The sequence below is a fragment of the Elephas maximus genome, chromosome 27 (assembly GCF_024166365.1).
Source record: "Elephas maximus indicus isolate mEleMax1 chromosome 27, mEleMax1 primary haplotype, whole genome shotgun sequence".
Taxonomy (NCBI): Eukaryota; Metazoa; Chordata; class Mammalia; order Proboscidea; family Elephantidae; genus Elephas; species Elephas maximus.
Genome location: NC_064845.1, coordinates 36,349,310 through 36,375,964, shown reverse-complemented (window position 1 = coordinate 36,375,964; position 26,655 = coordinate 36,349,310). Strand labels below are relative to the sequence as shown.

The 26,655-nt window shown below is 43.3% G+C and overlaps 1 protein-coding gene across 3 annotated transcripts in view; it reads right to left on the bottom strand.

The window, feature by feature from the left end:
* Positions 1-26,655, bottom strand: part of BTD (biotinidase) — a 44,372-nt gene that overhangs the window by 4,629 nt on the left and 13,088 nt on the right. For all 3 annotated transcript variants that reach the window (XM_049870993.1, XM_049870994.1, XM_049870992.1), the window contains exon 2: positions 6,124-6,388. In XM_049870993.1, coding sequence (XP_049726950.1) covers positions 6,124-6,384 — 261 coding nt within the window. In that variant the 5' untranslated portion in view covers positions 6,385-6,388. The remainder of the gene's footprint in view (positions 1-6,123; positions 6,389-26,655) is intronic.

Genomic DNA, 26,655 nt, shown 5'->3' with positions numbered 1-26,655 from the left:
TTTATGTTGAGTGTAACCCATATCTTCAATACAGCTGTAGTCTTTGCTCTTCATTAGTTAAGTGCTTCAAGTCCTCTTCACTCTCAGCAAGATTGTGTCATCTGCATATATCAGGTTGTTAATGAGACTGTCTCCAGTCCTGAGGAAGACCATTCATATAGTGCAGCTTTTCAGGTTACCGAACATGAACATAAAGGTACTTGTTAATATTTTGGTTATTTTCATTATTTTCCCTTAAAAAATAAATACACACACATACAATGCATATATAGATGTATATATATTCATGTTGTCAAATAAAAAAATAAATCCAGACTTTGATATGAAGAAGCTTTATCCAGAATGAAAATGGGGAAAGGGACTATTACAATAGGAACCAAACCCAACCCATTGCTGTCCAATCGATTCCGACTCATAGCGACCCTACAGGAGAGAGCAGAACTGCCCCATGGAATTTTCAAGGATTGGCTGGTGGATTCAAACTGCTGACTTTTTAAGTTAGCAGCCATAGCTTTTAACCACTGCACAACCTGGGCTCATTACAATAGGGGGAGGGAATATTGTAACAGGGAGAACACTCTGACCATAAGATCAGCAAGTGTCTGGAGTTAAACAGTGTTTTTCTCTTATAGAGACTGAGAGTAAACAAGGCTTGAAAAAACCTAGCTGTGAGGAAGTGAATTGAGTGGGTGACATCATCGGATAGTAAGAATGTTTTATAATAAGGCCAGCCTGCTCTCTGGGTGGGGCCCTTAAAGAGGGGGAGTAGGTTGGCTCAGACTGAGGATGGGTCAAAGTTCAAGGACTTGGGAGAAAGAGAGAAAGTTAACCAAAGTTTGGTTAAGAGGCACTTTGTTTCTGATTGATCAGTGGTGACAAGAAGTTTGGTTACTCATTTATGAGGCAAGGAATGGGAATTTGGAGGGTCTGTGTCTGGCCTTGTCACAGGTAAACAAGGTACGTCCTTAAGTCTTGTCTAGATCACATGGGAACAGTAGTTATGCAGGGCTTTGAACTGGTTTTTCTTGGTTCAGCCACGGCCAAGAAAGCTACACCAGAACAGACCTGAATTTTTAAAATTTGGGTGAACCAGAACCATAACTGAAATGGGAAAAAGTAAGCTATACGAAAAACTTCATCTTCTTCTTAGAAAACAAGAGCAGTGTATGTGATGCATAGCAACCAACTCTCTTGCCCCTCGATTCTGCAAACACTTGGAAACAGCAGTGCCTTGCTCAAAAATGGCGGCCAACTGCTCCACTTTGAATGTGTGTCACGCTCCTAAGTCCTGGCAATAATCCAGTCTCAAGCATCGGGGTCCTTAAAGGGCTCACTATGCCTCTCCCGGGTCTCCCACTCCGGGGCTTTGACCCATCATTTTTCCCATTCTGGTTATGGCTCCAGATCACCCAAATTTTAAGCATTTGGGTCTTTTCCAGTTTCACTTAGTTGGCCACGACCAAGCCGGGAAGAACCAGTTCAAAGCCCTACTTATCTGCAGTAAGTCATTTTCCTGAACACAAAGGGTGGGGGGATTTGTTTAACCGTCGTTTTTTTTCCATTATCACAGGATTCCGGTAAAATTTAGCCTTATTAATGTATGTATAAAAAATATAACTACGGTAATAACAAGTGGCTTTGTATCTTGATTTTTCCCACCACATGGGACATCAAGAACCTTCAAAAATATCATTCGTAATGGCTGCACTGTATTTAATAAGATGCACTGGAGTTTATCTTTTATTGTTGGACATCTGAATTGTTCCCACTTTTTTGTAATAAAAAGAACACTGTGGTGACCATCTGCACACAGAGTGCTCAAAACATTAACTGAATGAGTGTTGTGCATGAATCTTTGAATCTCTGTTTCTTCAGAATAAAGTCTTAAAAATAGAGTTACTGAGCTAAAAGGTATGAAAAATTTTAAGTTCTTAACACATATTGCCAAGTAGCTTTCCAAAAAGATTATAGCAATGTACACACCCTCCGGCAGAGTACGAGACTGTTCATTTCACGGCACACTTAGCAACGAATGTGTAAAGAATAATGATTGAAAGCTTGGAAATAAAGCAAGAAGATCCAGGCATGCCCTTTCAAAGTCATACTGGGGTAGTATTCACCAGGCTCACTCAAGGATTACTTAATTATCTACACAATGAACCACTGGTTTGGTTATTCAGTAAAAGATCAACCCAGAGATTACAGTCTTACGGCCCAGGAGGACATTAACCGGTTTTATATCTGTTAGCAAACTCATTTCTGCATTCATTTGACTAACATACACATTTCTCCTCCTCAAATTCTCTTTTGAACCAGCTTCACCACCTTACTGCTTCCCTAAGTCATGAGTTGAATAAATGCTTCAGTATGCATTCATTCTATATGACATGTTTTTAACTTTTTTTCAAAATTACACTTGGACATATATTATCCTTTTTAAAAAGGAAACAAAACTTTGAGAGCACTAAATGGTTTACTATGGAGAATAACGTGTAGGCTATGTATGCATATTGAATTGATATTAAAATGAAGTTGCATTCCCTGAGCACAGATAGGCCAGGAGTAAGGAGAGGAAACACGTGACCTGGGACAGAACTCTGGGGCTGATGTGGTTAGCAATCCTCTGTAGGAAGTAATTAACATTCTGATAAAAGGCCTGAGAAATTTTCTGGTAGACCTTAATGAGATCAGGAACTCCCTGAGGAATTAAGGTTACCAACCCAGTTGACCTACCAGCCTAATCATTTTTAAGCTGGACTTCTTTTTCCCTCTATAAATGCCTCTACCAAGAGAGAAATATTCCAGTTGGCTTGTTCAGGAACTCTGCCCTTACAGCAAGCTTGATATAAAACTTTGACACATGCTTGCTGCCAATTTGCCTTAGAAGTTGCTTTAACACACAGAACCATGTAAGGGAGCCAAGATATCTGCAAGCACTAAAAAAGATCACATCAACAACTTTGTCCTGTTCCTGGACCACAAACAGAGAAGGAATGATCTCTTGCAGTGTGCATGGGGTCAACAAAAACATGTTATACAAGACTAGCCTCATCACTTTTCTGGGCAGGTTATTAAAATACTAAGGAGTCTGGGTGGTACAAGCAGTTTGGAATAGTCTGCTATCCTACAGGCTGGTGATTCAAACCCACCCAGTGGCTCTGCGAAAGAAAGGTCTGGCAAACTGCTTCCATAAAGACAGCCAAGAAAATCCTATGGGGCATTTCAGCTGTGTAACACATGGGGTCACCATGAGTTGGAAGTGATTCAATGGCAACAGGATTAAAATGCTAAAGCAGGGGACTGTTACAGTCACAGCCCCTGGGTTTCAGTATGGCATTGGACAAATGTCTGAGGAGGGTCTGTGGACAGCATGGAGCAGTGAGAGGTGGGTGACATTTCAGGTGCGGGCTCAGCACCATGCAAGCCTACACCTCTACCCAGAGGATACCCTTGGGGGGATCGGCGTCATCAGGAGGTCTGAGGTCACAGCTCGGGATTTTTTTACACTGACTTCAGCGCAGACATAAATGAGGTGTGTATCAAGTTTGTGAATGACGTGAACGTAACCGATATGCTGGATGTCAGGAGAGATCCCCAAATAGCCCAACAAGCTCAAATGTGAAGTCCTGCCCTCAGATTAAATCAATCAACTGTGTAAATACGGGATGGCAATGGCAGCAGCGTGGCTGTGTGTGTGAAAAGGTTCAGGGGCTTCATTTGACGGCAGGTGCCATGAACCACAGTGAGATGTGGCTGCCAAATGTTTCCTGGGGACAATGCCTAGAATGAGGGAGGTGTGAGTTCCCCTCCGCCCTGCCCTTGACCAATAGTCTGGAGAACTGCGTGCAGTTCCAGGCACAGAGATAAAATGGCAAGTCTTTAGCGGAGGGGCTGGACACCACATAACCTAAGGAACTGTGGAAGGGACTGGGGACATAGAGCCAGAAGGAGAGACATCTTGGGGAGCCGTGATGGCTGTCCTTACATGTGGGAAGGATGGCAGGCCTGGCAAAGGGGCTCAGTCTGTTCTGTTTAGCTCTGAGGACAGAACAATGGGTAGCTGTTACAGGGAGGCCCACTGCTGCTTGTTGAAAGGAAGACTTTTCTAGAAGTTTCAATTGTCCTCAGTTGGGATGTGTGGGCCTGTGAGACAACAAGTTCTGGGCCACTGAAGGGATTCAAAGAGAAACTGGACAGTAGGTTAGGGACAAAGGGGATTTTCATTCATCAGAAGAAAAGAAGCTAGACCAGGTCTTTCAACTTCCTTCCACCATCAGACATGCATATATTTCTTGTGAAGTTCCTGGGTGGTACAAATGGTTAGTGCACTTGGCCGCTAATCAAAAGGTTGGAGGTTTGAGTCTGCCCTGAGGTACTGCTGAAGAAAGGCCTGGCAGTCTACTTCTGAAAAATCAGCAATTGAAAACCGTATGGAGCACAGTCCTACTCCGACACATATGGAGTTGCCATGAGTTAGAATCGAGTGATGGCAACTGGTTATATATCTTTTAGGCTGAAATGTTTAAATGTAACAATAGATGGCGGCTGTCCAGGCAATCCTTATCTCCCTGATCACAGAAAGGCACTTTCTGGGGCAGGACCTGCTGGCATGACTGGTTTTGACCTTTAAACTCAGAGACACCATGGAAGTTTCGCTCACCTCAACTCTACTTCCTGTTGAGGCAGCGCAGCCCGCCCTAGGCACCCCACCACCAGGGTTAAGGCCCAAACTTTCCTTTGGTTATGGGTTTCCCAACAGGGCATCTCTTACAGGAACATCTGGCTCTGGCATTTCCGGCTCTGCCCAGGGGTCGCGTCCCCTTCTCCCCGCCCTTCCGGCAGGAGTGGAAAACGTGTGCCAAGCAGGAAGCCTACACAAAGGCTGGCACCCACCTTCTCCTTGTCCTTTTGGGCTTGGTTCTGTCTGGACAGAGGTCTCAGACTGTTCACAGCCTGGCACAGAGACCAGAAAAACCCAAACCCACTGCCATCAAGTCAATTCTGACTTATAGCGACCCTATAGGACTGAGGAGAACTGCCCCATAGAGTTTCCAAGGAGTGGCTAGAGGCCAGAAATGAGCCCTAAATAATCTGAAGGCAACGAACTGCAGTTTTATGGATGCTTGTTGTTGTTGTTGTGTGTGCTGCTGAGTCAATTTCCAACTCATAACAACCCTATAGGACAGAGGAGAGCTGCCCCATACAGTTTCCTAGGCTGAAATCTTTATGGGAGGAGTTTACCAAGCCTTTCTCTCACAGAGCAGCTGGGTGGGTTTGAACCACCAACCTTTGGGTTAGCAGCCAAGCACTTAACCATCGTGCCACCAGGGCTTCTCTGTAGGTGCTTACCATTTAGTTAAGCTCGGCATGCCTCAGAGAGGGTGAAAGGCCATCATGCCCGGTGGTTCTCAAAGTTTTCTGCACCTTAGTAGCCCTGGTAGAGCTTTAAAAACTCCTAATGCCTAAACCACGCCCCGGACCAATTACAACAGAATTTCAGGCAGGGCCTGGGCCTCCACACTGGTTAGCTGGTCAGGTGATTCCTCTGTGTAGCCACACTGGAGAACCGGGGATCTAGGCCCGGGCTTCTGAAACTTGAAAGTACAAACACATCACCAGGGTTCTGGCTAAAATGCAGACTCTGATTCAGTGGGTCCGGGCTAGGGCCTGAGGCTCTGCATTTCAACAGCCCCCAGGGGATGCTGCTGCTGTCCATGACCCACTCTCTGAGTAGCAAGATTCTAGCCAACTGACTAATTAAACTCAGGCTTACTAACCAAAAAAGCCAAACCCACTGCCATCAAGTCGAGTCTGACTCCTGGCAGCCCCATGCATGGCAGAGTAGAAGTACTCCATAGGGGGTTCTTGGCCGTAATCCTTATCGACGCAGATCGCCAGGCCCTTCTTCCATTGCACTGCTGGGTGGGTTCAAACTGCCAAGCTTCAGGTTAACAGTTTAGTGCAAACTGCCTGCTGCACCCAGGGACCTCGGCCCTACTAGCCGGGCTGGTTTTCCAGGGGGGCTGTAGGAGCCTAATGTTCCCCAGTCCCTGAGCAAGAGTTAAAGAGCAGTTTGCTCTGTTCTGGGGGTCAGCTCATGGTACACTGGGGAGTGCTTCTTGCCTTTTGGGCTGCAGCCATCACTTGCCGTTCATAGATGTCGAGGTTCTGGTTCATTAGCTCCAAGGCCTCCTTTCGGGTGGTGAGAGCTAGAGGGTCTGGACTCAAGATCGACTGATGCTCATAGACGGCAGCCGTGTAATATTCAGCCACGTGACCTTCAGCCTCGCGATGCTTCCCGTCGTGGGCTCCCAGGACAACCACGTAACAGCCGCAGAGGAAAAGAGCGAGCTTACTGCTGGCTCTAGACATGATGTGGACCATAAATCTGAAATGTAATGGGGCAAGGGGAAAATAGCTGAATAAAGAATCCTGTCAAGAATTTAACTTCTGCAGCTGTGATTTGTTAAACCCAGCAATTAAACACCCAAAGTGATACTGCAGCTCAAAGAGTTTGTTTCCTTCACCTAATAAAAGGGTATGTGTTTCTCTCCAAACACGTAGCAAGCTACGTTCAAAATGGCTCACTGCACGAACAGTCTGGTTTTAGAACATTTCCAGAGCAGACCCAAAATCTGCCATGATTTTCTTACTCAACGTTCAGTAAGACTGCAGGGCGTTACCACTCGCTCTTCTAGCTGCACATTTGCTTAAAACAATTCTGATCACTCCAGTTATTTTACATAACTCTGTGACATAGTCCACACTCTGCCCCCTCCCCGCTATAGACACAAACATACTACAGGTCAACCATCTATACCAGCTACGCTTGTTGTGATCCCAGTAATACAACCCAGCTTTCCTAGCCATAAACACCTGATGGATTAACATTCTCCCTGCATTTCCGTCAGTGGTAATGAATACACGGGCTAAGCCTCCTTTTACTCAGCTCTACATTCTTCACTCAGGGCAGAGACACTGCTGACTTCTGCTTAAATGCCAGCACCTACTCTCTGTTACAGACAGGCAATAAAGTGCCCCCATGGGGCTCGTCTTTTGTTTTGCTTCCTTGAACTTGAGAACTGCCATTTCACATTATCATCTCTCAATCTTCGTCTCCCTCATTCCAAAGCTCTTGCTCAAAAGCATAATCCTCTGGAAACAAAATCCTTTTGCAGTGATAGAAACGCAGTTTTCTAGAATTAGAAATTTTTAGAGGGTAAATTCATCTTTGTAGCTCCGATCCTAGTAGAATTATAATGTTATCACAAGGCACTTCTGCGTGTCCCTCGCCGCCCCCCTCCGCCCCACGTCCAAGGAATTCCAGAGAATAGGAATCTTTATTTCTAACAGAAATGTGTTACTCTGTGTTTTAGAATGAATAGCCAATTTGGCCTTGAAGATAAGCCTGGCTCCCAGCTGAAACCCCCTCCCTGGCACACAGATTTGCCAAGTTTGGTGTGCCCAGGCCAGGCCACCTGCTCTGTGGAAATGTGCTGACGAGAACCAACCCCCCAGGGATCTGGATTAAACATCAAGATAGCAAAGACAAGCCTATGAATCGTACTGCTGTCCTTTTAAAACGAAATTTTTTTTTTTAAGTCCAAGTCTCAACTCATCACTCCTGTTTTCGTTTCAAACCAAACACCCTAAGCTGCAAATTTCTTTTTATCTTTCTGTCGAAAGTTCCAGTAACCATAATTATTTTCAGCCACAGAATAAGAACTAGGGACGCTCATTTAGAACTGGGGCAAAATTAAATGCTTCTCATTCTGAGAAGCATTCTCTCACATCAAGCCCTGCCCCATCTCAAACTGTTACTTCTTTCCCCAGGGAATAAATGTACCCTCCAAATACCAAACCCGGCATCTGTTGCCATTCAAACACTGTAAACAATGTTTTAGTGAAGAACAAGAGGCCTTTCAGTGGGTAGTCATGAGTTTGTGAGTAGAAACAAAAGTATAATTGATAAGCCTTCTTATCTGAATTTTGCCTTCGAAAGACAAGCAGGGAATAATTTAAAATGTCTCGAAAATTTATTTTCCACTCAGTTTCTGCTTTTAGCATGATAATGGGGTGTAGAGTGGGGGAGAACTTTCACCTTCAAAGTCATACTCATAATATTTCTAAAGCATAAGGCAATGGCCTCACTAACGTGGGGAAACTGAGGCTAGGGTGTATGAACAAGTCCCCGGTGGAGGCAGGTCAGGAGTGCCTGGGGTGGAGGGTGGCTGGCGTTCACACTAGCCCCCCCCTTCTCAACGAAGAGCTGCCTGTATACCTTGGATTTGGGGACACAGAACATTTGCGTGACGCTAAGGGATTTTTTTTTTTTAAGGGACTTGCAATCCAGCAAAACAAGGAAACTGCAGAACCAGCATGACAGCACATTTCTTTCTACTTTGAGAAAATAAAATTTAAATTATTTACAAAAGGAGACTGGTGGGAGAGCTGTAAGTGCGAACTTTTGTGTGTGAACAAAGGTAGCCTGATAATAAGAGGTTATGCAGATTCAGCCAGGTATTCACGCTTGAAAGAACACAAGCTTAATGAGGTAGCAGAGAATGAGTAATTACAATAAAAATAGGTACAACCGCTTGCCCGCCCCAAATAGTGGTGATATAGGAGAAGTTCTAAACAAATTGGTAAATGCTTGTTTTCACTCTTTTATTGGCACCACACACACTAAACCAAAAAAAAAAAAAAAAAAAAAAAACCCATTGCTGTCAATTCTGACTCACAGTGACTCTATAGGACAGGGCTGAGCTGCCCCACAGGGTTTCCAAAGCCGTAATCTTTATGGAAGCACTGTGACATCTTTCTCCTGTACCGCACCACCTTGGGAAAAACCAGACAGGGCCTCCAAGAGGGATTCTGAAAGGTCAGCAAGCAGCGGAAGGGCCAGGGGTGCACTCAGCTGTAAAGGGTCAAGCCATCACCTAGCGATTCCAGTGGTTACTGGGGGCTGGCTCTTCATATTTTGTACAGGTAGATGGGGGAGGGAGAACTAGGAAGAAGGCAGCTCTGGAAATCACGAATTCTTGGAAATCTAGCAACTGATCATTTTTAGGACTGGTCAGGTCCTGGGCCCATAAGGGAGATGGTGACTAGAGGTGTGGGCCCCATCTGAAAAGGCAGCAGCACACTCGCTTCCCCTGGAGGGCGCCTGACACCGGAGACTGGCTGCATCTGCTGTGCCGCGTGCTCTGCCTTGCCTCGCCCTCTGAGGGGGGACATCAACCCCCTAACAGAGGAGGGGCCTGAGGTCTATAGGTTAAGTGAGGTGCCCTGAAGGAAGCCCACTGCCAGGAAACAGCACAGCCAGGACGCTCTCACTTCCGATATCCATGCAACATGGTGACTGTGAGCCAGACACGGCTGCGGGTGTCGAGGTCAGCAGTGAACAAGACAGGCTCCTGCATGGGGCTCACGCTCTGGATGGATGCGGGGGAGACCAACCATGATCAAATAAATACTAGTATGTCAGGTAGCAGGACGTGCAAACAAGACAAGACAGTGAAGCGGTTAGGGAGGGCCCAGGAGTCCGTGGGGGGCATCTTAAGCAGTGTGGGAAGGGAAGGCCTCAGTGAGGTAGTGATGTCTGAGCAAGAACCTGAAGATGGTGAGAGTTAAGCCAGGTGGATGGCTGGGGGAAGAGTGCTCCAAGCAGAGACAATAGCTTGGTCGAAAGGCCCGAGGTGGGAGTATGCCTGGTGCTGTTATACTCTTGGGCATTTATCCTAGACAAATGAAAGCTTACGCTCACAAAAACCTGTACACGAATGTTCACAGCAGTTTTATTCATAATAGCCCAAAAGCGGAAACCATCCAGACATCCTTCAGTGGGTGAATGGTTAAATAAACTGTGGTACATCCATACCATGGAATACTACAGTACTCACAATAAAAAGGGGCAAACTTCTGACACACACAACATAGATGCACTTCAACGGAATTATGCTGACTGAAAAAAGCCAATGTAAAAAAGCTACATACTATATTCCATTTAATACAACATTTTTTTAAACAAAAAAATTACAGAAATGGAGAGGAAATTGGTGGTTGCCAGGTTAGGGACAAAAAGTGTGGCAGTGGTGAGGGTCAGGAGGGAGGTGGGTGAAGTTAAAAAAGGGCAACACGAGGAATTCTTATGATGGAATTGTTTTGTATCTTGACTATGGTGGTGGACATACGAACCTACACATGTGATACAATTGCATAGAACACACATACATACACAAAGGAGTACAAGTAAAACTGGGGAGATCTGAATAAGACTGGTGGATTGCATCAATGTCAATATAACGTAGTAGAGTTTTGCAAGATGTTACCATTAAAGAAGAACAAAGTGAGAGGCCTCACACTACCTGATTTTAGAACCTATTATACCACCACAGTAGTCAAAACAGCCTGGCACTGGTACAACAACAGACATATAGCCCAATGGAACAGAATTGAGAACCCAGATGTAAATCCATCCACCTAAGAGCCACTGATGTTTGACAAACGCCCAAAGTGTGTTAAATGGGGAAATGATAGCCTCTTTAACAAATGCTGCCGGCATAACTGGATGTCCACCTGTAGAAAAATGAAACAGGATCCACAGCTCACACCATGCACAAAAACGAACTCAAAATGGATCAAAGACTTAAATATAAAATCTAAAAGGATAAAGATCATGGAAGAAAAAATAGGGACCATGTTAAGAGCCCTAATACATGGCATAAATAGTATACAAACCATAACTAACAATGCACACGCATCAGAAGAGAAACCAGGTAACTGGGAGCTCCTAAAACTCACACACTTACGCTCATCAAAAGACTTCACCAAAAGAGTAAAAAAACACTTATAGACTGGGAAAAAAATTTTGGCTACAACATAACCGATCAGGGTCTAATCTCTAGAATCTACAAGATACTGTAACACCTCAACAACAAAAAGACAAATAATCCAATTAAAAAATGGGCAAAAGATATCCACAGACACTTCACCAAAGAAGACATTCAGGTGGCTAACAGACACATAAGGAAATGCTCGTGATCATTAGCCATTAAGAAATGCAAATCAAAACTACAATGACATTCCATCTCACCCCAATGAGGCTGGCATTAATCCAAAAAACACAAAATAATAAACGCTAGAAAGGTTGTGGGGAGATTGGAACTCCTATGCAGTGCTGGTGGGAAGGTAAAACAGTACAACCACTTTGGAAAACAATACGGCGCTTCCTTAAAAAGCTAGAAATAGAAATACCATATGATCCAGCAATCCCATTCCCAGAAATATACCCAAGAGAAATAAGAGCCGTCACACGAATAGACAAATGCATACCCATGTTCATTGCAGCACTATTCACAATAGCAAAAAGATGGAAACAACCTAAGTGCCCATCAACAGATGAATGGATAAACAAATTATGGTACGTACACGCAATGGAATACTATGCACTGATAAAGAACAATGATGAGTCAGCAAAACATACCACAACATAGATGAATCTGGAGGGCATTATGCTGAGTGAAATAAGTCAGTCGCAAAAGGACAAATATCGTCTGAGACCACTGTTACAAGAACTCAAGAAAAGGTTAAACACAGAAAAAAGCATTCTTTGATGGTTACAAGGGTGAGGAGGGTGGATGACAGTAGACAAGGGTCAATTTTGGTGAAAGGAAGGACAACAAGCAATACAGGATAAGTCAGCAACATTGGACCAAAGCAAAAGTAAAGAAGTTTCCTAGACACATGCAAACATTTTGAGGGACACAGTAGTTTTGGCTGGGGCCTGGGGACCATAGTTTCGGTGGATACCTAGTTCAATTGGCATAACATAGTTTATAAAGAAAATGTTCTGTATCTCACTTTGGTGAGTGGCGTCTGGGGTCTTAAAAGCTTGTGAGCGGCCATCTGAGATACATCTAATGGTTCCATCCCACTCAGAGCAAATGAGAATGAAGAAAACCAAAGACACAAGGAAAATAGTAGCCCAAAGGACTAAAGGACCAAATGAACTAGAGACTCCACCAGCCTGAGACCCAAAGAACTAGATGGTACCTGGCTACCACCAATGACCACTCTGACAGGAAACCCAACAGAGAGTCCGGAACAGAGTAGGAGGAAAATGTAGAACAGAATTCAAATTCACGTAAAAAGACCAGACTTAGTGGTCTGACAGAGACTGGAGGAACCCCCAAAACCATGGCCCCCGGAGGCTCTGTTAACCCAGAATTGAAACCATTCCCAAAGCCCACTCTTCAGACAAAGATTAGACAGGACCATAAGACAAGGAATGATACACATGAAGAATGCGTTTCCTGGTTCAGTCGGATATATGAGACCAAATGGGTGACTCCTGTCTGGAGGCATGATGAGAGGGCAGTAAGGGACAGGAACTGGTTGAACGGACACCGGGAACCTGGGGTGGAAGGGGGCAGTGTTCTTTCACATTATGGGAATTGCAACCAATGTCACAAAACAATAAGTGTATAAATCTTTGAATGAGAAATTAACTTGAGCTGTGAACATTCACCTAAAGCACATTTAAAAAAAGTTACCACTGAAGAAAGCTGGGTAAAGGGTACATGGGATCTTTCTGTATCATTTCTTACAACTGCATGTGAATCTACAATTATGTAAAAAGTTGAAACCTCTCTTGACTTACATCCCCAGGTACTATTCCAGCTTTCTGTTCTCTCTATATAGCAAAACCTTAAAGAGTTGCCTGTAGATGATGTCTCAAATTCCTCTCTTCCCATTCTATCTTGAACCCACTCTAGTCAGGCTTCCACCCCCATCACTCCCCCAGAAGCCGCTCTTGTCGTTGAAGAATGACCTCCACATTGCTAAATCCAGTGGTAATTTCCCACCGTTCATCTTACTTCTATCAGCCGCATATGACACAGTTGATCACACCCTCTTCCTTACAACACTTTCTTCCCTTGATTTCCAGGGCGTTCTTGGTTTTCTTCCTACCTCAACAATCACTCCTCAGTCTCCCTTGCTACCTCCTCCTGGCCTCCCTGATCTTTATCACCAGCAGAGCACCCAGGCTCAGTCCTTGGGCTTCTTCTCTTCTCACTGTGCACTCACTCTCTGGGTGATCTCATCAGTTTACTGGCATTAAATGCCATCCCTGTGCTGATGACTCCCACATTTACATCACTAGCTTGCACTTACCTCCTGAACTCTAGACTCTGATATCCAACTACCTCCCCAGCCAGTCCACCTAGATGTCCACTTAATGTACCCAAAACTTTCTTTCTGCTGTCTTGTGCATCTCAGAAAATGATAGCTCTGTTTTCCAGCTGCTCAGGCCACAGACCTTGGTGCCATCTTTGACTTACCTCTTCCTTGCATATCCCGCATCCACTCCATTAGCAAATGCTGGTCGCTCTACCTTCAAAATATAACCAGAATCTGACTATTGTCCACCACCTCCACCCTGGCCCAAGCCACCAGCATCTCTCCCGGAATGACTGCATTGGCCTCCTAACATCTCCCAGAGTTGGCCCTTGCCCTCTTACATTCTGAGTTTCATTACAGCAGCCAGGAGATCCAGTGAAAGCAGGTGTCAGATCGTGGCACTCCTCCGCCCAGGCTTCCCCAGTGACTCCCCACCTCCAGTAGAGTAAAAGCCAGTGTTCTCCAAATAAGCCAGTAGGAATAATCAGTAGACAGAAAATAACAGATGGGCTGGGGAGAGCATCGTGGAAGCGACACCTTTCAGCAAGCATCCTCCATCTTTTAACTGCCCTACAGAAGCCTCTGCTTCATATCTCACAATGAAAAATGGTCTCCTGATCATGAAGGTTTTTTTCATCTATGAGGAAAAGAAATCAAAGTCTAAATTACATAGCAATCTATTTGGTAACATGTCAATCACTAGATATTTTTATACACAAGGAACTTTTTTCCCGTTTTGCTGAAAAGATTCATCTTGCAAATTATGTAGCTGTGTTTTCCTTCTGAGCCATGCTATTACAGTAGGGATTTTAGCAAAAGAAAAAAGGATTATTATTAAGGTATAAGGAAGGTATATACATTTAAAAATTTATATATAGACCTATTGCTCTTTATAATAAAGGATCTTGCCACTCTTTACTTGTCAGGGAGAATAACAGTCCCACCACCAGGAAAGGACGCAGGAAAAGCCAGCAGAGGAAATGTCCCATCCTGTGGAATGATGCCCGAGGGGCCTGCTAAGTCATTAGGCATCAGCACAGTACATGTTTCTATATATATCTGACAGAATGCCAGGAAAAGCACCGTAAAGCTCCAAATAGTTTAAACCCATTCTTACGAATTTCATGATTTTCTTGTCTAAATTCTTTTACACGGAGAGGAGAAATAATATGTGTCTCCATCTAATTTATTAATACATAATCTTTATTTAAAGAAGCTCCCAAAGGGATTTTTCATTTCCCAGAAAGTCTTTTAATTACCTCTTGTTTCCTGGTTCTCCCATCTGATATGACAGTCATGAACTATTCCTTGCCTGGCCTGAGACAAGAAGCTCCATGATGGTTTCAGCTTGGATATCCTTGCTCACACCCATCCACCGACAAGATTTCTGATGTCTCAGTTGAAAATGCCAAGTGTAAACACTTTCGAGTGGCAAGTGATGATGACATCAAAATGCAAGAGACAGTGAATAAACTATCAAGTTAACATGTTTTTTGAGTTGAACTGGTAAGTTGTGATGTCACTCTTTAAAAATTCCAACTATTATCTTCAAAAAAGAGAGTAGCAGAGACGTATAACTTTGCACCATGCCTTTGGTTAAGTCTAATTTCTGCTCTGTTGACTAGAATAACTTATTTTAGGAAATTAAATAAGCAACCAAAGGACTGTGACACTTTAATCTAAATGTCGGTGTTGTTAGCGGCCTTGGGGTTGGTCCCTCCCTCATAGGGACCCCATGTACAACCGGATCTGACAGTTGTGATCCCTGGGGTTTTCACTGGCTGATTTTTGAAAGTAGATCGCCCAGCCTTTCTTCCTAGTCTCTCTTAGTCTGGAAGTTCTGCTGAAACCTGTTTAGCATCACAGTAACGGCAACCCTCCACTGACAGAACAGTAAAGGCTGTGCTGAAGTGCCTTGGCCGGGAATCAAACCTGAGTCTCCCGCATGGAAGGTGAGAATTCTACCACTTGAACCATCAAGTCATCTTTCTTTTCCTCAAATGGTAAATTGTCTTCATAACTTTAAAACTGCTCCCTAAAAAGCCCAGACATTTAATGAAAGAAGGCTTTTTCGCATGTGATATTTGGATAAAAGACTTAGTCTTTCTCTGGACAGAAAGAACCCCAGCCGAGACTGATTCAACAGGTTTTCTACTGCCACCCTGTGGAGAAATTCAGTATCATTAACCCAAGTGGGTATCTGCTCTTCAGTGCTGCAACAGAAGGGAGTCCTGGTGGCGCAGTGGTTAAAGCGCTCCTGATCCGGCTCTCCTAGCAAATGTTGAAGAACTGGGACAAATTATTGGTCAAACCAAAGACCATGCATGACAGAATCTTCAATGTGGCTGCTGGAGAAGTAAATACAAATTCAAAGATAGCACTCCCAAGAGATTCTGAGTGACCAGGCCAGAGCAGGGATTCTCAATCTTGTGCGTGCCACCAGGGTCACGAGCAGGGTGGTTAACACACAGATCACTGGACCCCAGGCCCAGGGGTTTTGAAGATCTTGGGTGGGACCTGAAAAGCTGCGTTTCCAACAAGTTTCCAGGTGATGGTGATGTTGTTGCTTCTGGTCTGGGGTCCCACACATGGAGACCCACTGGAGTAGAGGATACCCAAACCAAACCTGCTGCTGTCAAGTCGATCCCAACTCATAGTGACGCTACAGGACATAGTACAACTGCTCCATAGGTCTTCCCAGGCTGTAATCCTTACGGAAGCAGACTGCCACATCTTTCTCCCAAAGAGCTGCTGGTGGGTTTGCAACACCGACCTTTTGATTAGCAGCAGAGCGCCACCGGGGCTCCTTGCAGTAAGGGATAAAAGCTTGTACATCCTATATTCTGACTCTTATCTTTCCCTCATGTCGAAGAGAGGAGTCAGATGTATCACCCTTCTTTCCCAGCCGCCTCTTCAGTAGGGCTGATAGAACTGGGATACATTTCTAAGTGTTTCTACCACATTTAGTGAAAATAAGCAGGGAAGTATTTAAATACAGAAACTAGAGGGGGAAAATAAAAACTCCCAAGACCAATTTGATCCAGGTCAGCTTAAGTACTCAGTCCTTTTCTGAGCCATAACAGGAGCACCATTATAGAATGGGTTGTTAGGAATTTTCACTTGTTTAAATAATGTTCGTGATTTTCAAAGACTAAAACGGGCAATATGGCCCACTAGATAATATGAAAAACTTTCCAACTATATTCTGCAAAAATGTAACAGATGCCTACTCAAATGCACAGGAGAGCTGGCAGGGAAGTTACAGGTAGTCCTTGAGGGCCAAAAACGAAATGTTGAGGAGGTGACTGCTGTCCAGGCAGCAAGGCCAGGGCACAGAGGGAGGGCTTCTCCCCAGCAGTCCGTTCTGGTGACAGAAATGGTGGTGCCACTTCCAGCCGCTCTGCTTTTCTTGAATATTTATGGTTTCCAGCTGGGCTTTATCCTCGGTTCTCTATGAGCCACCATAAAATTCTCAGAAATGAAGCTCAATGGGTCAGCAAAGAATCTTTTTTCTTTAATATTTCACTGTGTTTTTGGATCAAATTGACAGAGCAAATTAGGTTCTCATTTAACAATTTCTACACATACTATTCAGTGACATCAGTTATACTTTTCGCCAATGTGTCAGCATTCTCATTATTTCCATTCTGGTTGTTCTGTTTCCATTAATCTAGCTTTCTTGTTCCCATTATCACCTTTGGTCTGGGGTAAACGCTGACAGGTCTCATTCAGATGATTGTTTAGAGGAGCACAGTACAAATGGGTGATATTATTTATGTGCCATTCTGCCTTTCGGCTGATAGGTGAACATTAGGATTGGTCTGAGTCCGAAGTTTAAAGGGTATCCCAGGGTGACAGTCTTGGGGGTTCCTCTAGTCTTTACGAGTCCACTTAGTCTGGCCTTTTTTTTAGGAATTTGAGTTTTGTTCCACATTTTCTCCCATTCTATCTGGAAACATCTATTGTGTCCCTGGTCGTAAGGTTGGTTCAGATTTTCAACATCATTTTGTGTTACTTTGGGTAGGTCATGTTTTTCTAGAAATTTGTCCATTTCCTCTAGGTTTTCAAATTTGTTGGAGTATAGTTTTTCGTAATACTCTGTTATGATCCTTTTTATTCCAGTTGGGTCTCTTATAATGTCCCCCATTTCATTCCTTATCTGGGTTGTCTGCGTTCTCTCCTGTTTTTCTTTTGTCAATTTTGTCAATCCTTTCAAAGAACCAACTTTTGGTTTTGTTGATTCTTTTTATTGTTTTTCTAGTCTCGATTTCATTTATTTCTGCTCTGATCTTTATTATTTCCTTTCTTCTGGTGCCTGTGGGCTTCTTTTGCTGTTCTCTTTCTATTTGTTCAAGTTGTGTAACTAATGTTTTGACTTTGTCCCTTTCTTCTTTTTGACGTGTGCATTTAGTGCTATGAAGTGACCTCTGAGGACTGCCTTTGCTGTGTCCCAAAGGTTTTGGTGCGATGTGTTTTCATTCTCGTTTGATTTAGGAACTTTTTGATTAAATCTTTGATTTTTTCTATTACCCAGTGGTTTTTAAGCAGGGTGTTATTCAATTTCCACGTAACTGATTTTTTTCCTTACCCTTCCTGTTGTTAATTTCTGCTTTGATGGCATTGTGATCAGAGAAGATACTTCGTATAATCTCAATGTTTAGGATTTTGTTGAGGGTTGCTCTGTGGCCTAAGATGTGGTCTATTCTGGAGAATGTTCCGTGTGCGTTGGAAAAGAATGTGCATATTGCAGCTGTTGGGTGGAGTGTTCTGTACGTGTCTATGAGATCACGTTGGCTGACTGGGCTCTTTAGCTCTTCTGTATCTCTGTTGAGTTTCTTTCTAGATGTTCTGTCCTTTACCGAGAGTGGTGTGCTGAAGTCTCCTACTATTACTGTGGAACTGTCAATTTCTCTTTTCAGCACTGTTAGAGTTTATGTATTTTGGAGCCCTGTCATTGGGTGTGTAGGTGTTTATTATGGTTAAGTCTTCATGATGGATCATCCCTTTAATCATTATATCATGCCCTTCTTTGTCTTTTATGGTGGATTTTGTTTTAAAGTCTATATTATCTGAGATTAGTATTGCCACTCCTGCTCTTTTTTTGGTATTTGCTTGATGTGTTTTTTTCCATCCTTTAATTTTTAAAAAATTTACGTCTTTGTTTCTAAGGTGTGTCTCTTGTAGGCAGCATATTGATAGATGCAGTTTTTTTTTTTTTAATCCATTCTGTCACTCTGTGTCTCTTCATGGGTGTATTTAGGCCATTTACATTCAGTGTAATTATTGATAGGTGTGAGTTAATTGCTGTCATTTTGTAGTGCTTCTTTTTGTGATGTTAACATTTTCTTTTTTCCTCTTACTCTCCTGTGCTGAGTTTCTTTTGTTTGTAGATTTCTTCTTCATTTCTTTTGTTTTTATTGAAACTTTATGTTTTTCTTCTTTATTTTGATGGGTAGGTTTGTTAACTTTCTTTGTGGTTTTCTTGAAATATAACCTTATCTTCCTGGATTTGCCTTGCTTTCCTCTCCATTAGAAAGTTTTATACCTATACTGTTTATTACCTCTTTTATCGTTCTGATGTTGTTGTCATTTACAGATTAACCTCTCTGGTTCCCTGTTGCAATTCTTTTGGTTTTGGATAGTCTTTGAAAGTTCATTTCCTAGGTTGGTATCTGGCTAGTACAATCTTGTGTCCTAGATTCAGGCTGTGGTCTGACTTTGTTTGCTCTCAGGCCAAAGGTCTCCCTTTAATAATTCTTGTAAGTCTGGTTTGGTTTTTACATATTCCCTTAATATCTGTGTATCTGGAAATGTCCTAATTTCACCACTATATTTGAACAAAAGCTTTGCAGGATACATTATTCTTGGTTGGCAATTTTTTTCTTTCAAGGTTTTATATATGTCACCCCATTGCCTTCTGGCCTGTGTGGTTTCTGCCAAATAATCAGAGCTTAGTCTTACTGTTTCTCCTCTGTATGTGACTTTTTGTTTTTCTTGAGCTGCTCGCAGGATTTTTTCTTTGTCTTCGGTTTTAGCGAGTGTGATTATGATATGCCTTGGTGTTTTTCTTTCGGGGTCTATCCTATATGGAGTTCATTGAGCTTCTTGGATGGTCAGCTTTTCACCATTCACGGTATTAGGGAAATTTTCTGTCAGCAATGCTTCAATGATCTGCTCTGTGTTTTCCATCTTCTCTCCCTCTTCTGGAACTCTGATCACTGGCAAATTTTTGCTTTTGATTGTATCCCACATAATTCTCAGGGTTTCTTCATTTTCCTTCATTCTTTTTTCTGATTTTTCCTCAAACAGAGTTGTATCCAAGTGTTTGCCTTCAATTTCATCAATTCTATCTTCCATTGTTTCAAACCTGCTCCTCAGCCATTCTATGACACTGTCCATTTCTGAAATCTTGTTGTTTATCTTTTGGATTTCTAATTGTTGTTTTGAATTATCCCTAGTTGTGAATTTATTTTGGCATTTTGTTCTTGTATTAATTTCCTGAATTGTTTCACTTTTTTGTCTGTATTTTCCATGAATTTGTCTGCCTTTTCCATAAATTTGTCTATTTTTTCCTCATTTTCATCTGCTTTTTGCTTCAACACTTGGATTTGTCTCAATATTAGTGATTTGATTTTTTTTTTTTTTTATAAGGTAGTTCTAGTGCCTTTTGTTCTACTGGAAAGCCATCTGGTGTTTTATTTTGGACTCCTACTGGAGCCATCCTGTCCTGTTTTTTTAATATGTTTTGATACTGTCTGCTGTCTTTGGGACATTCAGTAGTTATTTTGTTCATTTCTTGATTGTAGATTTGTTTGTTTCATCCTCTTTTTTTGTTTTATTTGGTTATATCTGAGCAGGCAGGCTGTGCGTTCTTTGTTGTTTTGCTCATCTGTCATCAGAGTACTTTTTACATCCTTGTCCAGTGGGCACTGCCAGTCATTCAGCTATGGTGCAGCAGGGAAGATTCAGCTGAAAGGGAGGGGCTGGGATGGGTTGTTTGTGGCACATACTAGGGCCAATAAGGCGGGCGAGGAATCAGTGCTGGGCAGATTCCAGTAGGTCGTGGATTTGCTGCTCAGGGGTGTGATGCTCAGTGCATGGTGCAAGTAGGCAGGAAAGAGGTGGGAGATTGTGATGTGTGGAGTTAATAGGGGTATGGGAAAGAGGAGAGAGAAAAGAGAGGAACAGGAGACAAAAACAAGCAAACAAAGAAAAAAAAAGAGTGCTAAGGGAGCTTGCCTCTGGAGCGGATAGATGAGAAACCTAGAAATGGAGAAAAGCAAAAAAAAAAAAAAAAAAGGAAAAAGAAAGAAAAAATAACTAGACAAAAATTTGGAAAAGAAAAGACCCCAGGAGACCCAGAGTCCCACTGGTGGGGCTGGTAAGATTGGGGAAGTGGCTCCCAGGCTGCGCAGTATAGCCTGGCTCGGGGGGTATAGATGTCACACAGCACCAGGTATTGAGGAGAGAGGAAAAGGAGATAAGTGTAGAGAGAGGAGAACCGAAAAATGGAGAAAGACAGAAAGGGAAAAAGAGAGAGAAAAGAAAAAAACAAAAAAGAAGGGGGGGAAAAAAAAAAGAAAGAAACGCCCCAGGGATCCACCTATGCGGCTGCGCAGATTGGGAGAGTGGCTCCTAAACTGTGCAGTGCAGCCTGGCTAGAAGCTGTGAAAAGAAAAAGAAAACAAACAAAGGAAAAAAAAAGCCCCAGGATCCCACCAGCATGGTGTCGTGGCTGGGGGAGTGGTTCCCCAGTTGAGTGTGGTTTAATAGCCTTTCGAGAAGAAGCAAAGATGGCATACGGAGCCAGGTATTCCAGATAAAGGAGGGGAAGGTAGTAGGAGGCACAGAGGAGGCCAAAAGAGATGGAAAGAACCAACACCAGCTCAGAGGCCTGGCCAGTGTAGGCAGGGCGAATCCAAGCAGCCTGAGGCCAAAGCAGTTGCCTCCCTGCCAAGGGGCTGCAGCTGGCAGGAAGCAAAGGAGGCTGAAGGCAAGCGGAGCAAGGGACGTTATGAAACCATATACCGCTCCTCACCAGGTGCTCTCTTTCCTGCTGGGAACTTTGTGAAGCTGTTTTCTTGTACTCCCTGTCTGCCTATCTCTGACATGGGTGGGGTGTATCCAGGTGGCATGGATGCTGCACTTCCCCACCAGCTGAGCCACCGCAGCTAGCCAGGGAGCTTGGAGGTAGAGCAGCAGGGAAAGAATGGGGGGTGGGAAAGCTTGTATCGTTGGTTACCAAGTACTCTGTCTCCTGCTGGGAGTTCTGTGAAACTGCTTTCCAGTGCTCCCTGTCTGCTGATCCCTGACAAGAATCCAAGATGGCGGATCCATGCTACGTTAGCTGATGGGGCCTTCGGCATGTTTCTCTCCTTGTTCTCTGTCCTCTGTCAGTTTCTTATTCCATTCAGTGCTTGGCTGAGTTCTTTATCTCTTCATTTGACACTTCAGGTTCCAGGAATGACATCTGTCTCTGGCTTACTTAGTTTTTTGGGTCTTTGCTATGGAGGGATGGTGTGGTGCTTCTATGGTGCCATGTTGGCTGGAAAAAGAATTGTTTTTAAAGCCTTTGGGAAATTTCTCCTTCATTTCCTTGTTGGACTACCTCAAGTTGGCGTCATCAGAACAGCCACCTTCTAGGTAATGTGGACCTGAAGGCTGGAAACCCATGAGAAATGTAACCAGTGTGTACTAGAACCACATGTCATACTTTTAAGGCTCTTTGTGATTATTAAGTGTGTGGTAGATGCAATATTACGAAGTTTATGGTGGACGCTATGGTGGACACAACATCACTAAACGTATGGTGGACACTATGGTGGATGCAACATTACTAAGTGTATGGTGGACGCTATGGTGGCTGCAACATTGTAAGTGTATGGTGGACGCAATATCACTAAGTGTATAGTAGACACACTATCACATCAAGTCCTGAGCACCCTTCTGCTCTTCTTATCCGCTGGTGCTCAGGAGTGGAAAACCAGATCACAGAGCTGATGTGATGGTGAGGATGCAGACAGTGGAGAACAATGGAACAGATGACAGAGTCAAAGACCATGCTCCCCAAATCAAAACGACAATCCTTAATAGGATAGTCTGTTAAAACTGGGTCTGGACGTCGTAATAAGTGTGAAAGAAACAAGAAGACAAGCTAAAGTAAAATAGAGCACTAGAGAAAACACCTCAAAGGCCACCTTCTTCTGTGGAGAGACCAGGAAGTATATACTTGGGAGCAGCAGAGTCAAGGTTACTAAAGGTAGAACAGCAAAACGCAAGCAAACGGGTCTAGGTACCATCAGTTTCCAGGTACCTCCGGAGGATGCTCTTGACACAAGCATGGTGAAAGACATGAGTCACGCTTAGCATACCGAAGGTGGGCAATGGTGTTCAGTTAGAGGACAGCACATGATTATGAATGACAGTGACCTTTCCAGCCCTAGTTACAAGCTTGGCCATTTTCTCCACCCTGGCATGGCAGTTGTGTAGAGAAATGGTCTGTACTCACACCTCTGTTTGTCTTCTTAGAGGAACTTTGTGTTTTTGTTTTTCTTCTGCTTTGGTTAAATCAGCAATTACCTGTATGCCTCGTTCCTCTGGCAAAGGTTTGAGCTCAGCCAAGTCCTCCATAGCTGTATCCAGGTTACTAGCTCAAGTCCCACTGCCTGTGCCATCTAGATCCTACAGGAGAAGCCACCTGACTGGTTCCTATGTCCTGCAGCATTTCCTGGGACAAGATCTAAGCCCTCCAGGTCCGGAGCTCTGGGGGTGGTAAAAGTGTAGGGTTGGCTATGGAAGGTTTCAGTCACTCTCATGACAGATGTTGGTGCTACACTGCTGAGCCCTGAAGGCAAAGCAGAGGGGGGCATTCTAGCTCTTTTTTGGGAAGAGGTTGCTCCTAAACCGGAAGAGCCTTGGTATCCAGAGCCAGAATTTAACCCAAATCTATTTTGCCAAAAGCCCTCACTCTTTTTATGCCACCACACTCAAAACAATGAATTGAAAAGACTGCATATAACATTAAAGTGTCTGAATAACAATTTGGAAATAAATCTAAACACCTCAGGCCATATACAAAAATAAACTCAAAATCAGGAGTTAGGAAAGCTAGCAAAAATTACAATTGGGTATCAGATATTCACTTAAATAACTTTCTAAAGTTGAAACAGTTGAAATAATAGAGGAAACAGATTGACAAATTAAAATTAACACCTAAAATATAAACATTAAGACAACATTTGTAAACAGGCAATGAACGAGGACAGATTTTAACAAGAAGAGAACAAATTCATAAACAAACACTTCGAAAGACTTAAATTTATAAGCAAAGCACAAAATAAAGATTAAAACTGGTACCATTCAAAAACATTAAATATGAAAACAAAAAATTTAAGGTATTGCCAAACCAGTAAAATGGTAATAAATAGCAATGTCTCACTGGTAAAAACAAATTTAACAACTGATATAATGGGTCACAGTCTACTTCTGGGACTTTGTCTTAGACAACCAAAACAAGAGAAAAACGTATCAGGTGAAATGATGGTGTATCACGGGGAAAAAAATTCTGAGCTTTCACGTTAGACGTACCTGAGGTGAAACCCTGGATGTGATACATACTTGCTCTATAACCTCGAGTAAGTTATTTTACATAAATAATCTTCAATTTTTTCATCTATACATTGGAAATAAAAATATCTGATGTGAAGTTCTTAGTTTTCAGTAAGTGGAAGCTAGCTAAAACTGATGCAGGAGTCCCAAAAGATGAAAGCTGGAAACAAGCGATGTCCAACAGGAAGACAATCATGGAAATTAATGTACATCAACCAGAATATTAGCTCTTGATAAAGAAATATGCTTAGGGAGTGCTAAACAAACACATAATTCAAATTTTTCTATATTCTACTTTCATTTTTTTACTATGATTATAAGTAAGTAAAATATGTATGTGTGTAAACAAAGCCTGGAAATGAATGTGAATAAGTGAAAAGGGGGGAGGTCATTTTATTGGAATTTAAAATGTTTCCTTAAATGTTATGTTGTTTTACTTTCTTCTTTAATCAGAGCTTCAAACCGATTGGTTCTGGCTCAAAATCCTGCTGAATATCTGCATTTCTAACAAGTTCCCAGGCAATGCTAATGCTGCCAGTTAGGGATCAGTTCCAAGAACAACTAGCAGAGCAGTGGTGCTCAAAATTTATCATACATAAGAATCACCTGAATATATTATTAAAATGTTGATGCGGATTCAGTATATCTAGAGGTGGAAATGTACGTTCTCAGCAGGGGCTTGAACCAGATTGAACCGGTTCGAAGCCCTGGTTTTTTTTGTACTTTAGGTAAAAGTTTGCAGAGCAAATTAGTTTCTCATTAAACAATTAATACACAAATTGTTTTGTCACATTGCTTGCCAGCCCCACGATGTGTCAACACTCTTCCCTTCTCTACTCCAGATTTCCTGTTTCCGTATGTCCAATTTTCCTGTCCCTTCCTGCCTTCTAATCTTTGCTTTTGGGCTGGCGAGCCCGTTTAGTCTCATATACATGATTGAACTATGAAGCACATTCCTTGTTGTGTTATTGTTTGCCCTATAAAAACAAAACCTGTTGCTGTTGAGTCGATTCCTAGACTCACAGTGACCCTATAGGACAGAGCAGAACTGCCACATAGGGTTTCCAAGGAGCGGCTGGTGGATTCAAACTACCGACCTTCTGGTTAGGAGACGAACACTTAACCACTGTGCCACCAGGGCTCTGTTTGCCCTACAGACTTGTCTAATCTTTGGCTGAAGGGTGAACCTGGAAAGTGACTTCAGTACTGAGTTAAAAGGGGTGTGCAGGGGCCATACAATTGGGGTTTCTCTAGTCTCTGTCAGACCTGCAAGTCTGGTCTTTTTTTGTGTGAATTTGAAATTTGTTCTAGATTTTCTCCACCTCTGTATGGGACCCTCTACTGTCCTCCCTGTCAGAGGAGTTGGTGGTGGTAGCTGGGAACCATCCAGCTGTTCTGGGCTCGGTCTAGTGGCGATTGTGGTAGTTGTGGTCCGTTAGTCCTTTGGACTAATCTTTCCCTTGCATCTTTGGTTTTCTTCATTCTCTTTTGTTGTTTTTCTAATCACTGAAAATGATAAGGAAAAACACAAATAGCTGAAAACCAGAGTGGTAAGGAGCCCTGGTGGTGCAATGGTTAAGCACTCAGCTGCTAACCAAAAAGTCAGCAGGTCGAACACACTCAGCAGCTCTGCGGGCGAAAGACCTGGTGACCTACTTCCCCAGAGATTACAGCCTAGAAAGCCCTGCGGGGCAGTTACACTCTGTCACACGGGATGGCTATGAGCAGTTACACTCTGTCACGTGGGATGGCTATGGGGCAGTTACACTCTGTCACACGGGATGGCTATGGGGCAGTTACACTCTGTCACACGGGATGGCTATGGGGCAGTTTCACTCTGTCACACGGGATGGCTATGGGGCAGTTACACTCTGTCACACGGGATGGCTATGGGGCAGTTACACTCTGTCACACGGGATGGCTATGGGGCAGTTACACTCTGTCACACGGGATGGCTATGGGGCAGTTTCACTCTGTCACACGGGATGGCTATGAGCAGTTACACTCTGTCACACGGGATGGCTATGGGGCAGTTTCACTCTGTCACACGGGATGGCTATGGGGCAGTTACACTCTGTCACACGGGATGGCTATGGGGCAGTTACACTCTGTCACACGGGATGGCTATGGGGCAGTTTCACTTTGTCACATGGGATGGCTATGGGGCAGTTACACTCTGTCACCTGGGATGGCTATGAGCAGTTACACTCTGTCACACGGGATGGCTATGGGGCAGTTACACTCTGTCACGTGGGATGGCTATGGGCAGTTATACTCTGTCACATGGGATTGCTATGAGCAGTTACACTCTGTCACATGGGATTGCTATGAGCTGAAAGTGACTTGATGGCACCTAATCATGACACCAAGGTGGTACTGGGGCACTTCCCATTCTTGGTATTTAAGGGACTGAGATTTTAATGGCCAGGAAAAAGATATGATCTTGGCCTGACATAAGGCAGGAAGTTGGGGTGAGATCTGTGCATACAACTAGGATCTTCGAAGGGTATATCCTCATTGAAAAGATGGAAAAACAAACAAACAAAAACCTGCTTGCCTGTAAGAAACTATCTGACATAGAAACCTGTATTTCTTATCTCAGGATCTGAGTAGGAAAAAAATTACCCACTTCCTTATTTGGGTTCAGGAAATCCTAGGCCAAGAAGTAAACACAAAGTGGTCCTGAGATGCTAACAGTCCTGACATACCTGGAAAAGCCAACCCATGGCCTTCTGGAGGAGCTCACCTTCAACTCAGGCCACTCAAGAGTCCCACAGTGAGAGCCCCAGTAAACACGAGGTCACAATTCAAAATTATAAAACCCACAAGGAAATAAGCTATCATAAAAGACAGTCAAAAGAACAC